This window comes from Zalophus californianus, chromosome X (assembly GCF_009762305.2).
Source record: "Zalophus californianus isolate mZalCal1 chromosome X, mZalCal1.pri.v2, whole genome shotgun sequence".
Taxonomy (NCBI): Eukaryota; Metazoa; Chordata; class Mammalia; order Carnivora; family Otariidae; genus Zalophus; species Zalophus californianus.
In genome coordinates this window covers 40,780,605-40,796,109 of record NC_045612.1, presented here as the reverse complement: position 1 = coordinate 40,796,109, position 15,505 = coordinate 40,780,605, and the positions used below count along the sequence as shown (strand labels likewise).

Sequence of the window (15,505 nt, the reverse complement as noted above, 5' to 3'; positions counted from 1 at the left end):
ATCCCATGATACTATGACACCACACACATAAAACTTGTACTTCTAATTTAAGAACAAACTTGACAAATATAAAAACTTTACAGTGCTCATGTATAAGCTTGAGATTAATAAGTGTACAAAATGCTATAAAACAAAATTGCCAGAATGATTACTTCATTTTCAAGCATCCTGAAAAGTTAAACGGAAAACACCCAAATAAGTTGATAAATGGCAACTACAAGAATTTGTCCTTTTCTACCAATTTTTATTCCCTGCCCTTCAATTCTATTTTTTCCCTTTTTTTGGAAGTAGCTAAGTTTTGTCCCATTCCTTGATCTTTACTCAGTTACTTACGTCTTTCCATGCTCCTCATCTGCATGCTGCAGATAAGCAGACCCACTCTGGTCCTTCACAAACTCCTCTAAAGGGGTCAAGAGATCTTCCAGTTCCTTCTGCTGTGACAGGATAAAATCCAATTCTTGTTCCAGCCTAAAAAAAAAAAAAAAAAAAAAGTCAGTGGAAGGGCCGATGAAAGGAATTTGGAGGGTCAAAATAAATGTCAAAAATTACAACAAGGAAAAAAGAATGGACAAAGAAATAGATCTTTAATCTTTCAACCTAGGGAGTCTAAGGTTCTACCTCCGCTGATCCAGTTTCACTTTTTCCACTTCTCCATGTAAAGTAGTAATCTATAAAGGAAAACAAGAATACGATAATGTAAATATTTGAATTTATGTTGTAATTTTAAGCCAATATTCATTTTCTCATATACACTTCAAATATGAACAATTTCCTAATTCAGGACACTCATTACAAAGGAAAATACTTTTCAGTTGATCACCGATATTGGGATAGAAAATTAACCACAAAACACAGGTCTGTGTACAATGCAGGTAGATTAATGAGACTTTGAAAATACTTGTACAATACAGCTAAATTAATGAAACTATCTTCTTACCTTCTCACCATTTTCAATCAATGTACGGTCCCAAGCATTGACCTGAGCGGACTGGTGAAGAAAGTACTTCTCTTGATCCTCTAAATCAAGGCTCCATTTGTTTATCAGACCCTCCAGCTGACCATATGTCATCACGGGAGTTACAATTGCACTAAAAAAAGGATACAGTAAGATCATATGATCACATTTTTAAAAGTATAACTGTATTTTTTAAATGAATAACATAGGAGGAGTTAGAGAAGAAAATATCACATGAGTTTTTCAGACCTGCTCCCCAACAAAACCAGCAGAGGTGGTCAAGATTATTTTAAAAACAACCATTTCAAAATCTTTGGAAATTACCCTAAAGGAATATAGCAAACAAAAAAAAAGATCTATTAAGAAATCTACCAAATTTCAGTAAGAACAGCTAAAGTCTGTGCCACAGCTGCTCCCTTCCTTTGCCCTCAGCTCAGCATGATGCAAGCTCCACCTTGGGTGCATGTGGCCACAGATAGGACTCCCTCTCCCCATAACTTTTAGTCAAAATGATCCATTCCCAATCTAAGTAGCATCCACAAAACAGAATAGGCAGCTGATCTTCCATCCCCCACTGGGCAGAACCAAGCAGAACTCTGATTCCCCTACTAGGTAGTATCAAATAGGCTAAGCAGGTAGCTGATTTTCCAACCCGTGACTGGTAGAACCAGGCAATGCTCTGATTCCTTTGCTGGGGCAGTGTCAGCAGGGCTGAGCAGAGAGGTAATCACCAATTCTCTGCTCAGTAGAGGCAAGTAGTGTTCTCTTTTCTCTACCAGGGTTCTGTCAGCAAAGGCCAGAGACAAGATAAATCTAAACACCCACCCAGTGGCAGTAAGAGTTAATAAAGCAGAGCGAGAAAGGATTAGTTACCGTTAGGCTTCACCACTTGTCTTCAGTGTCAGTGGGACCCAATGGGGAGCTTAAGCTCTATACCCACCTGGCATCACTGAGACTGAACAAAGTAATGCAAACTGGAGCTAGTAAGGACTCCACTTCCCACAACTCAGGTGTCAGCAAGGCTCAGTGCGGAGCTTAACCTCCACACCGACTGGAGAAATCAAGACCGAATGAGGCAGGGCAAAGCAGGGCTAGTCAGCACTCTGACCCCCTTTCTCCGCAAAGCCTGTGTCAGTGAGACCCAGGAGGGAGCTAAGCTTCCATACCAAACCAGCATCAAAAGGTTGAATGAAGTGATAAAAGGCAGAATAGTTGATATCCTGCTTTCTCACTCCTTTTGTGCCAGTGGTGCCCCAAAGGAAGTTGAAATGCTGCCTCTACCCTGCAGCAACTAAGCAGTATGAGTTAGTACCCCACTTCCTCTTGTTCTGGGGTCCCAGGGACCCAGCTGAGGGCTGAGCTTACATCCCCACTTGAGGCAATGAAGTGGTATGACCCATTGCCCCACTTTCATGGGGAATGAATCAGCAGGGCTGAGGGGGTAGCTGAACTTCCATACCACTCACGTGCACTGAGGCTTTACTTGTACTGGGGTGGTATGGGCAGGGTCTAGTAGGAAACTGAAGATACAAACATGCCCAACCCTTGTACTACACCCCAACAAAAGGATTACTTGATTTGAAAAAAGACTCCCCTAACATAATAGACATAAATGTCCAGAATACAACTGAAAATTATCTGTCCTATCAAGAACCAGGAAAATCACAACTCAAAAGAGAAAAGACAATCCAAAGGCACTGACAGTGAGAGGTATCTAGACATTGGAATTCTCTGAAAAGAATTTTAAAGCAACCATCAAAAAATACTCCAATAAGCAATTATGAATTCTCTAGAAACAAATGAAAACTAGAAAATCTCAGCAAAGAAACCGGTTATGAAAAACAATCAAATGGAAATTATAGAACTGGAAACTAATATAACTGAAATAAAAAGCTCACTTAGAGGGTTTGATACTAGAGTGAAGATGACAAAGGACAGAATCAACAAACTTGAGAGTAGATCAACAGAATTTACAGAACAGCAAAAAGAAAAAGACACAAAAAATGAAAAAAAAATCTAAAGAACCTAGAGGACAATAATAAAAGAGGTAACATTTGTACCATCAGAGGATGATAGATTAGAGAAGAAAAGAGAAAATGGGATTGAAAAAATATTCTGAAAAATTAAGGCAAAAACTTCCCAAATTTGGCAAATGACATAAATCTACAAATTCAAGATGCTGAGCAAACCCCAAACAGAATAACTCAAAGAAATCAGCACTAAGACACATAATACTTAAATTTCTGAAAACTAAAGATAAAGAAAGAAAAAAAATCTTGAAGGTAGCCAGAGAGAAACAACACATTACTTAAAAGGTAATACCAATTCGAATGACAGCATATTTCTCATCTTAAACCATGGAGGCTAAAAGAAAGTGTCACAACATGTTTCAAGTACTGAAAGAAAAAAAAAAAACTGTTGACCACAACTTCTCTATCTGGTGAAAATGTCCTTTAGAAATGAAAGGAAAACAAAGATATTCCCTTGCAAGATTTTTTTGTTGCTGGCAAACCTACCCTCGAAAATTGGCTAATCAGGAAAAAAAAAATTAAAACAGAAGAAGGCTTGGAACTTCTTAAAGGAAAGTCAAAATGAACAAAAAGGATAAATATAATAGACTATCCTACTTCTCATGCATTTTTTAAGTCATATTTGATGGCTGAAGCAAAAGGTATAACACCACATAATGTGGTGTTCAATGTACACAGAGAAATACTTGAGACAATTAAACTTAAAAGGTAAGAAGAGTTAAGGGAGCTAAATGGAATTACCAAAGTGGTAAAATGTCAACATGACTAGACTATTAGAAGTTACATATGTATACTGTAATACCTAAAGCAACTAGTAAGAAAATTATACAAAGCAATATACTCAGAAACACTATAAAAATAGAAAATGGAATCCTAAAAAAATGTTTGAGTATCCCACAGGGAAATTAAAAAACAAAAGAAAAACAAAAACAGAAGTAACAAAAGACAAATAATAAAAGAGCAGACTTGAGCCCTAACATATCAGTAATTAGCTTAAATGTAAATGTGCTAAATATACCAACTAAAAGGCAGAAATTGGCAGAGTGGATAAAAATTATGATCCATCCATATGCTATCTACAAGAAACTCATTTCAAATACAAAGACACAAACAGGTTGAAAGTAAAGCAATGGAAAAAGATATACACGCAAGAATAAATTTTTAAGAGATGGCTATATTAATACCAAATAAGGTCACTTCCTTAGAGCAAAGAAAATTACCAAAGAGGGACATCGCATAATGATAAAGGAATCAAAGCGCCAGGGAAGGCCAACAATCCTAAACGTGTAGGCGACCAAATAGCAGAACCTCAAAAGACGAAAAGCAAAACAGATAGAGCAAGGTAGAAACAGAGGATTTCACAATTCTAGTTGGGGACTTCAAACTGCCACTCTCCACAACTAAAAGAAGTAATAGAGAGAAAAGCTGCAAGGATACAGATCTAAAAATACAATGAAGTAGGAACTCATCATCATATATAAAACACTCCACCCAATAGCAGAAAACACAACTTTCAGGTGCCCGTGGAACAGCCACCAAGAAAGATTCTAACTTCATTATAAAACGAACCTGAACAAATACAAAATGACTCAAGTCATACACAGCATGTTCTCCAACTATAATAGAATCAAATTAGAAATCGATATTGAAAGAAAACAAGAAAATCTGCAAGCACTTGGAAATTAAACAACATACTTCTAAATAATTTATGGGTTAAAGAGGAATTCATAAAGGCAATTTGAAAAGTAGACAGAATTGAATGAAAAGGAAAATAAAACATAATAGAACATGTGGTACACACAGGGGCACTTGGGTGGCTCAGTAGTTTAAGCGTCTGACTTCAGCTCAGGTCATGATCTCAGGGTCCTGGGATCAAACCCCACGTCAGGTTCCCCGCTCAGCAGGGAGTCTGCTTGTCCCTCTCCCTCTGCTCCTCCCCCCACTCATGTGTTCTCTCTCTCTCTCTCTCCCTCGCCCTCTCTCTCTCCACTAAATAAATGAAATCTTTTTTTTTTTTAAAGGACGTGGTACAGAGCTAATGCAATGGTGAGGATATTTGTAGCATTAAATGCTTACATTAGGAAAGGGGAAAGGTCTCAAATCAATAATCTAAGTTCATACCTCAAGAAACCAGAAGAAGAGCAATATGAACCCAACACAATCAGAAGGAAAGAAATAATAAATAGTAGATATCAATGCAATTGAAAACGAAAACAATAGAGAATAATCAGTGAAACAAAAGCTACTTCTTTGGGAAAGAATGAATAAAATTGATAAAAGAAAGGTACAGAACACCAATATAAGAAATGAAACAGCTATTAAAAGCGCGAAGAGCAAATACTACAAACAACTTTATAGTCATAAATTTGACAACTTAGAAAACCAAACCAATTCCTTGAATACCACACACTACTAAAACTTATCAGAGATGAAACAGATAATGAATAGTCCTAGAACCATTAAAGAAATTGATTTGTAACTTAAAACCTCCCAAAAAAGAAATACCCAGGCCCAGAGGTTTCACTGGAGAATTCTGCCATACATTTAACAATTTTTTATACAATTTTATACAATTCCTTCTATAAAACAGAAGAGGATACTTCCTAGATCATTTTGTGAGGCTAGTATTATTCACATATCAAAAATGAAGACAGACTAAAAAATGAAAGAAAACAAAACTATGGACTAATCTCTCTCATGAACTTAAATATAAAAGTCCTCAAGCAAAATACTAGCAAACTAATCTAAAAATGTATAAAAAAAATTATACACCATGACCAAGTCGAATTTATCCTATGTATGTAAGGCTGCTCAACATCTGAAAATCAATCAGTGTAATTCACCATATCATTAAGCTAAAAAGGAAAATTCCTAAAATATTGTATCAATTGAGGCAGAATAAACATTTGACACAAATATGTCCGACTGATTTTTGACAAAGGTGTAAAAGTATTTCAACGGAGGAAGTTGAAGACTGCCTTTCAACAAATGATGCTGGAAAAATTGGACACCCAAGACAAAAAAAAAAAAAAATGAACCTTGCTCTAAAACTCACACTTCATACAAAAATTAACTCAAAGTGGTTCCTGATTTAAATGCAAAATGTAAAACTGTAAAATTTTTAGAAAAAAACAGAGAATCTTTGGTATCTGGAGTTAGGCAAAGATCTCCTAAACTTGACATTAAAACATAGTCCATTAAAGGAAAAATTGATAAACTAGACTTCATCGATTAAAAGTTTTTGTTTGGCAAAGTACCCTCTTAAAAAGACAAAAGGACAAGTTACAGATTTAGAGAAAATATTTATGAACCACATATCTGACAAGACTGAACCTAGAATATATAAAACTCTCAACACTTGAAATTAAAAAAAGAAATTCAAGTAGAAAACAGACAAAAGACATGACATAAACAGACATGTCACAAAGAGGATATGCTGGTGGCAGATAAACACATAAAAAGATGCTCAACATCATGAGTCATCAGGGAAATGCAAATTAAAACCACAATGAGATAACATTTCACATCTATTAGAAGGGCTAAAATAAAAAATTGTGACAACACCAGATCCTGGGGAGAAGGTGGACAAGCTGGATCCCTCATACATTGCTGTCAAGTGTGTAAAATGGCACAGCCACTCTGGAAAAGAATTTGGCATTATCTTAAAAAAAAAAAAAACGCAACAATTCTACCACCCAGTAACTGCACTCTGGGCATTTATCCCAGAGAAATGAGAATTACATTCACACACAAAAAAACCAAAACCAAAACCAAAACAAAACAAAAACAGCTTTATTCATAATAGCCAGAAACTGGAGACAACTTAGAAGTCCATCAACAAGTGAACCATAGTACATCCACAATACCATGGACCACTACTCAGAAATAAAAAAGAACAAACTATTGATGCACATGACAAACTTATCTCAAGGAAGTATGACTAAAAAAAAAAAATAATGCCCAAAGATCACACAATATAGGATTTATTTCTGTAACATTTTTAAATGTCAAGATTATAGAAATGGAGAACACATTCATTGTTGCCCAGGGTCAGGGAAAGGAGGGATTGGTAGTAAGTGTGGCTATAAATGGGCAACAGGAAGGATCCTCATGATGATAGAACTGTTCTATCTTGATTGTATCACTGTACCAATAGCATTGCAATATGTTATTATTGGGAGATACTAGGTAAGGGACACAGAATTTTTTGTATTATTTCTTAGAAGCACATGTGAATCTACAATGGTCTCAAAATAAAAGGTTTAATTAAAAAAAAACAATTAGAGAAGAACATGGCATAGATTCTAAGAATATAGCCTCTAGAGTTCAACTGCCTGAATTTTAATCCTGGCTCTACCATTACCAGGGGCACAGTATAAAATTTCTACGTGCTCCAGTTTTCTCATCTATAAAATGGGAACAAAAATAGCACCTACCTCATAGAGTTATTGTGAGGATTAAATGACATGATGTTTGTAAAGCACTGTCACATTGCTAAACATATAGTAATTGCACAGTAAATGTTAGCTGTTATTAGTAATAGTAATAATCATATTATGATGGTAATAAAACAAAGGTGTACTATTAATCGTTCCACCTCCTAAGCTACAGAAATCCTTTATCTGCTCCTTCGACTGAGTCATTTACCTAACTTTCAAACACTATCCTAAAGCTGTACAAGCAAATTATACCTTGTGCATGATAAACAAAATGAAATTCACGCAAATTTTCAAGGAAACAGGCTTACTTAACAGTCGAAGTAAATGGTAGGGAATTAATACCGACTGGAACAATGTTATTAATCCCAGATGATGTCAGTGACCTTAGGTTGAAGGTAAAGCCACTGGTGGTTGTGGTAGTAGTGGTGGTGGTGGTGACAGTGGTGGTGGTCGTCGTTGATGCTGTAGCTGGAAAATAAAATGCAGGTTAGTAAGAAATGAGAGACTTACTTTATTTAGTCCTTGATCATTCAGGATAAAACCTAGAGAAGCATTTTTTTAAAATGTGAGATTTAATTCAAAGTTGTGTGGATTAGCACTCAACACTGTTGTAACAGGAAGTGATATACAGCAGGCCAGACATCTGGATTAACTTTTCTGCTAAAAATTAAAAATCCTGGATGTGTGTGTAGAAAAAGAAAATTTACAACTTAACCAGACCTATAATCATTAAAGAAATTGAATCAAACCTCAAAACTCTTCCCATAAACAAACCTCCAGACCTAGATGATCTCACTGACGAATTCTACTAAACTTCTAAGGAGAGAATAATAACAATCTTATACAAACTCTGTACATACATATCTTTGCATACTTACATGAATATTTCTGTGTAATTAATTCCTAGAAACGAAATTGCTGGATCAAAGGGTCAGCATGCTATTAATTTTAATATATCTTGCCAAATTGCCCAACCAAAAAGATTTTGCCAATTTACATTTCTATCAGTAGGGCAGAGTCCCTGTTTCTCTATGTTAGAGCCCATACTGTTTCTCTACAATATAGCCCATACTAGGCATATATCTTCGCCAGTCTAATAGAAAGAAAGCCTCTCAAGGTTTCATCTACAGCCCAGACCTCTCTCTTATGTGTCTTTTTCCATTGTACACCTACTAGAAAACCTAGCCTTCTCTAGAGGACATCCTCACTATATTTCATGGCCTAACTCATTCTTCCTTCCCCCATATTTGCCACCCACTTCTCTTCTACTCCATCATTATCCCTTGGTTTTCTGAACTTCCCATAGCACTTTTGGTTTTTCCTACACACTGAGCACTTAAAAATTCATAGAAAACTGTGGCTGGTGGGAACTGCAAATGTTTTCTTCTTTTTGGTTCTCTGTGTTTTCAAATGTTCTTGGTAATCAATAGATGCTGCTTCTGCAACAAGAAATTTGTTATAAAAATACATTACAACATGTACACAACTGTTTCTTTTACATGAGCCTTGCTTTCCCAATTAGCAATATTTTCAGGTTAATGGCCTTACTAGATAAATACATAAATCATGCTGCCTGCCAAAACATGCACAGCCTATACTGAGGGAAACTGGCCTACTCCATTCCTGCTGAGGGATCAAGCTCAGATACTCTTTCTTTATTCCAATAATTCTGTCCTTTGCTCCTAGTTTACAGTTGATTGGGACAAGGGTGGGCATCCAAAGTATGGTATCCATTTCATATACTACTGGCAGCCTATACAAGGGTCTGGTATAGATAGCTCTAGCCAAGCAGGGATAAAATAGGTCAGAATCTCATTTTCAAAAATTTAGAACTATGGAAAGAATCAGACTATAGGTAGAAATAGGGAAATATTTCCAGAAATATGGAATCAGACTGTAAGCAGAAATTTGGAAATATTCCCAAATGTGTAGAAAGAATCGGACAATAGGCAGGGGGAGTTGAAAGAACCAACAGAGGACAGATACGAAGTAGAATTAAGGAGTCTGAGCAAGTCAAAATTAAGAATAAGCTAAGGGGCACCTGGGTGGCTCAGTCGGTTAAGTGCGTGCCTTCTACCTTCAGCTCAGGTCATGATCTCAGGGTCCTGGGATCCAGCCACATCAGGCTCCCTGCTTGGCGGGGAGTCTGCTTCTCCCTCTCCCTCTGCCCTGCCCACCCTCGTGCTTGTGCTCGCGCATGCACTCTCTCTCAAATAAATACAATCTTAAAAAAAAAGAATAAGCTAAAATAGTAAGGTAGAAAAAGAGGTAAGAAAACCAATGGGAAGTCAGAAAAGAGAAGACTAAGGGAGAAGAGCAGAATTATGTTTATGCAATAGATTTAGGTCCCTAAAGCTGCCTTTAGAACAACTCTTAAATTCCAATTTCTTTAAAGTTCAGTGCCATGATAATACCTGTGTTAGATTTCCAAAAGATTCCATTTCCCTTTTGGCCACAAGAATCCTTACAAGAATTCCCTAATTCTTTGGGTTAGCCTTTGTGAGGGTGGAATGAACACCACAGGGAAAGAGCATACCCAGTCACAAAGGATTCCCTGGGGTCATTTATCACTCAAAACACTGGGAAGATTACAGATTGGATCCCACGTGGCATTCTTTACAATCCTATGTCATCACAATCTTCATCAGAGAATAAAAATCTTATCTGAAAAGAAACCCTTCCTCCAGAAATACTGAAACTTAATCACACTATGGAGACCCCTCCTTTATTGATTAATTCATTCAAACACTGTGTAACTACTACATTCAAGACAGAAAACAGAAAAACAATTAAGAAAAAGAAAGAGTCCTTCTTATAAAGCTTTTCTTCACTCAAAGTTGTTTTTTTGTTTTTTTTTTTTTAAGTAATCTGTATTTCCTAGCATGGACAGATGTGCAAAGATGACATATAAGAAAACAGCAGATTCTAGGATTACATGTGTGTATATTTATAATGATCCCATTTTTGTAAAACAAATAAATTCAATATATGTTTATATGTGTTTGGAAAAAAAGGCTGGAAAGATAAACACCAAACTGTTCACTCTAGAGACAGTGAAATATGTATATATTATATATACATGTGTGTATGATTTTCATAATAAAAAAAAGCAACTACCATCACTACCAAAATATCTCCACAAAGATGAAAAATACCTTTAGGAAATTAATTATCTGTCAGACTAAACATAAAAGAATCTTGAGTCATAAAAAAATGGTATGATTATTTTAACCTTTTTAAACAGTATTTATCTTTGTTCTTTATTTTTTACAGTATTTTAAAAAGGTATAAATTAGCTCTGGCATAGGAGATAATACTCAAATAACAACAGTATTTCAATTAATACCAAAAAAGCAATGGATTTAAGAACGAAAGTTTCCCCTCACAGTTTGATTTTGCAAGTTATGACTTTGGTCTAAACTAAATACAGTCAACTCTACATTATCTGTGTAGTAAAAAGGAAGCACAGTTCTATAAATAATACAAAATAACTGCATGCCACATTTGCATTTAAATAAATCTCATTCAGATGGTCTTAAAGATCGTAATATAAAATAGTGAAAACATCCTTTAAAACATCCTACTACCCAATTTTCCTATCCAAGCAAACATTTTCCATACAAAAGATATAAGACTGATAACAAGCAAGCGTCTCTTAAAACTTGCTGATTATACTTAGGGCAGAGAATAATCCCAAATGACAATAAATCTGCAGACACAGACACTTGAAAGCTGCCCTACAAGGCTGATTTGTGAGGTGAAGAGTCTGAGCAAGTAAATATGCTTGGGGAGAAGGAAAGGTGAGTAGGGGAAAAAAACCAACGCTGGGTTAAGGGTGTCAAGTTGAGATACATCTGATGAGGAGATGGGTATATAAGGTAATGGTAGATGGAATGGCCAGGAGGGATGGCTTAGTAGCAGAGGTACCAGTTTGCAGGAAGGAATTTGAGACCTAGCTGGGGAGGGGATGGGTTATGGCAGAGTCACCAAAGAGCCTGTCAATTCATATTTCAGTGACTCAACCCAGGGCTGAAAGAATCAGTTCTTTGTTCAGCATTTTACGGGGGGAATTATGGGATACGGTATTTGCAAATATGGTGACCTGTAAAGTCCTCAAGACACACTCTTCACAATTCTCATAGGTTGGCCAGTTGCCTAGTACACAGCAGAAACTCAGTTAAGCATCAGTCATGCAAAAGAATACATAAATAGATGGTGGAATCTCTGTTTAGGAATAATTACTTTAAATTTAAAAAGGAGTGACTTTTAATTTATACCAGGTTTGAGGAAAGATTTGTTCAGCCTTATGTAAACTTTTAAAATAAAACAAATAAGACTTTCTTAGAATGGAGTCTGACTTAAATGGTAGGTTTAAGTAGCAACTGACCCCTAACCACCCAACTCACCATAAGATATAAGGCTATGACTAGCCAAGTTCTCTTCAACCTACAACCTAACTAGCTCTTAACTGGCAGAAACAGATTTAGGATGGAAATTCCTATAATCAGCTTTAGGATAGGGTCAACTTTAATACAGGTCAAAACTTAAGTTTTAAGGAAAAAGAACTATCAATCCCAATGTATTGGGTCAATGTAGACACTATGATCAATAATAAAAATTCTTAAATTTAAAAGTTGACAAGAATTTGGTAGCAGTGTTGATTACGGTCATCTCAAAGAAGTAGCTTCATTGGTATCAAATGTCTCACTACACTTTGGCAATCATCACTTTTGGTGAACCTTTTGCATACTCCAATGAAATGATCATAACTTATTTAAACAGTCCTAAAACCTATGGAATACTACACTTTTACTGCTTGTTACACAGCACATTTCCACTGAGCATCCAAACACATCACACACCCCAATAATTCTCAAATCTTACTAGAAGCAGTATGAGCTGCTCCATCTGCTCCAGGGAATTTTAATCCAAATCCCAAAGTTATGCCACCAAATGTTCCAGTCGAAGTTGCTGGAGTGCCAACTGCAGAGAATAACATAATATTACCTTTTACACTTTAATTTAAAAACAGTGAGTAATTTAGATAGAGTTTCTTTGATCTGAAGAGTCCTTTAGAAACTTTTGGCTAAACTCCAAAAACCTACAGTCAATCCATTTATAAGAAATGTCCAGAAAAGGCAAATCTATGGAGACAGAAAATATATTAGTAGTTGTCTGGGCCTGAGAGATCTTATTTGGATGACAAAAGTGTTCTAAAACTGGATTACAGTTTTAGCGGTAGTTACGCAATTCAGTAATCTTATTAGAATCACTGAATTGTATACTTAAAATAAGTTAATTTTATATGTAAGTTTTACCGCATTAAAGTTAATTTTACAAATACTATGGGTGAGATTTCTTTTCATTTGGTAGGCAAGGACATCAAAGACAGGAATGAAAACAAGTCTTTCAAAGGTCAGAGGGCAAGTCTTTGATTGAAAATGGAATGCGTTCAACAATTATAACTTCCAACCTCAGATGTGGTCATATTCACGAAATCTGTTGTTTGTAGTTGCTTACATATATCAAAAGGCTTCCAGAATCCCAGTCGTGTCTCAAAACTGGAAGTCTATTTGGTAGAAAATACAACTCAAGTGGTAACCAGCAATTTTAACTAATGTTTGCCTATTCCAGCTTCACAAGAGGATAGGGATAACAGACCACTATTTTTTACCCTGAACTAGGCATGAGCAATTCCTGGCAAGTTTTATTCCCAGGAATGGTGACAATCTGGCTATAATAGGCCTGTGGGGGAACCATATTACAGCTAGGGTTACAATAACAAAGTCTAATGATAAATGTCATGGCACTGTGAAGATATCTCAAAAGCAGAGTCAGCTTATATGGACCTGTAAGAAAGAATTGCTCAACATTTGCTGTTATTGTACTAATGGAAGATACATAGCAAAGAAGTTGGGGTTATAAGATAATTAATATCCCACTTCTCAGCTCAACGCATCCAGATGTTCCTCTTCAAGGAGAGAAGCCACAAGGCAATACACGGTGTCAATTAAGACCTCATACTGGTCCTTTTGTCATCCATCACTTCCGACAGGTAAAATGTAAGGACCACAAACCTGGTCTATCTAGAAGAATACATGATAGCAAGGCTCCAACATTTAATTCCCATTTTATCTTATTCACATGGATAATAAGACTTCTTCCTATCAGATATACTTGGCAAAACTCCCACTCTTCCTATTCCCATTAGCTTCAAGAAGTTGTTTCAAAACATTACAATGTTAATGAATTAAATGCTTAAAATTATCACTTTAAGCTGGAATAATCATGTTAACATAAAATTCACAGCTGAAGCCATGACAATTATGTTCTTAAGCAAAGCTACTATTGATAGCAGCAGTTACAGATGGGTTCGAGCATAATGATAATTTATGAGATGCAAGAGATCCATAGCTTATATTGGCAAATTGAGTTAAGTGGCCTGATGCGAAATAATGGTATTTTCTTTGCAACCAGCAACTTACAAGAGAGCCCAGTAGCAGCAGCAGAAGTAGAAGCGTTTGACATTGAAGTAAACAGCATGGTGCTTGAACAAGTAGTGGCGTCAGCAGTCGATGCTGAAGCCAAACCTAAAAATCAAAGTAACAAGCAGAAAAATATGTCACCAAAGAACAATTTTTTAAAAATAAAACACCATTATAACAAGGTTCATTTATATAGAGAAATTGAAACAAAGCAAGGAAAATCAGATACACTGAGATCTAACAAATAAAACATAATAAAAGCCTGATTTTAAAAAAATAGTTTATCAGTACTGCTTAGTGTAGTCAGCCTTCTAGCACCATCATAACAAAGAAATTCTACTTTACTGAAAAGGTAACGTAAAAGGGGGATCTACTTCTAGAACTGCAGCATAAGAAGTCCTGGGGACCTATTCCCCAGTGAAACAACCATAACTGGTATAGAAAACAATCTTAAATCTCAGGAAATCGTCCAAAATATATACAGCAAATAAAGAACATTTATTCAAGGAAATCTGCTGAGACTGTTATACCAATGAGAGTCTAGCATATGAACCACAACACACTCCCTTCATTCCCTCTATCCCCCTGCTCATCTTGAAAGAAGCCACACTCCAGGCCGGAGTGGCCAATAACACTGGCCCCAGCTCCCAACCAAGGGATACAGTATTTCATTGGGAAAGGCAAGCAGCCAGCAAATCACCTCCACCACATAGTGTTAACGTGTTGAAATTCCTGGTGAGTACAGCCAAGAGTTGAGGGACTCCCTTCCTTTAGTCAGCCCTCATTCATAGGGCAGAGGCTCTACACCAGGCCCAACAGGTTAAGAATATGGGGGCCCCATCACCCCTACCCTGACTTCCTTGTCCCAGCTCACTTATAGGGCTGAGGTTCCATGCCTGAAGCAATAAGCAAAAGGGTCAGAGGAAACTAGCCCTATACAGCACCCACAGCACTGTTTCAAAGGTTTTGCCCAGGGGTAAAGGAGGCCCATAAAAACAGAGAGCTCCCAAGCTATACCCAAAAGTATTGCCTTTTTTGAAAAGGAGTGTGAGGAAATTCAAGCCAAAGGACTCTCTCTCTCAAAAAAAAAAAAAAAAAAAAAAAGGAGATTTTGGTGCTAAGCAATTAAAAGGAAGCAAGTAGTTTCATGAGAGTAAAAGTTTAGGCTGTAGGTCAGCTAGTTTACCAGGGGTAACTAGGGAAAGAGGAAGTTGAAGAGTCCTCCTCCTGAGATCAGAAGAATCAAGTATTCATACATGCTACACCCTGCATGAATCTTGAAAATATACCCTAAATGAAAGAAGCCAGACACAAAAGGCTACATATTGTATGATTCAATTTATATGAAATGTCCAGAATATGTCCAGAACAGGCAAATCCATAGACAGATTAGTGGATGCTAGGAGCTGGGAGGAGGGGGTAATAGGGAGTGACTGCTAATGGGTACCAGGTTTCTTTTGGGGGTGATGAAAATATTCTGGAATTATATAGTGGTTATGGTTGCACACTCTGTGAATACTTTTTAAAAACACTGAATTGCACATTTTAAAAGGGTGAATTTTAAGATATGTGATTTATACATCGATTATGATATTA

The 15,505-nt window shown here is 36.4% G+C and overlaps 1 protein-coding gene across 1 annotated transcript in view; it reads right to left on the bottom strand.

The window, feature by feature from the left end:
- NUP62CL (nucleoporin 62 C-terminal like) overlaps positions 1–15,505 on the bottom strand; it is a 74,985-nt gene that overhangs the window by 28,743 nt on the left and 30,737 nt on the right. The window contains exons 4-9 of the mRNA XM_035725371.1: positions 13,910–14,014; positions 12,309–12,407; positions 7,733–7,892; positions 938–1,088; positions 619–668; positions 334–468 (exon numbers count right to left, since the gene is read on the bottom strand). Of these exons, the coding sequence (XP_035581264.1) occupies positions 334–468; positions 619–668; positions 938–1,088; positions 7,733–7,892; positions 12,309–12,407; positions 13,910–13,967 (653 nt within the window). The 5' untranslated portion in view covers positions 13,968–14,014. The remainder of the gene's footprint in view (positions 1–333; positions 469–618; positions 669–937; positions 1,089–7,732; positions 7,893–12,308; positions 12,408–13,909; positions 14,015–15,505) is intronic.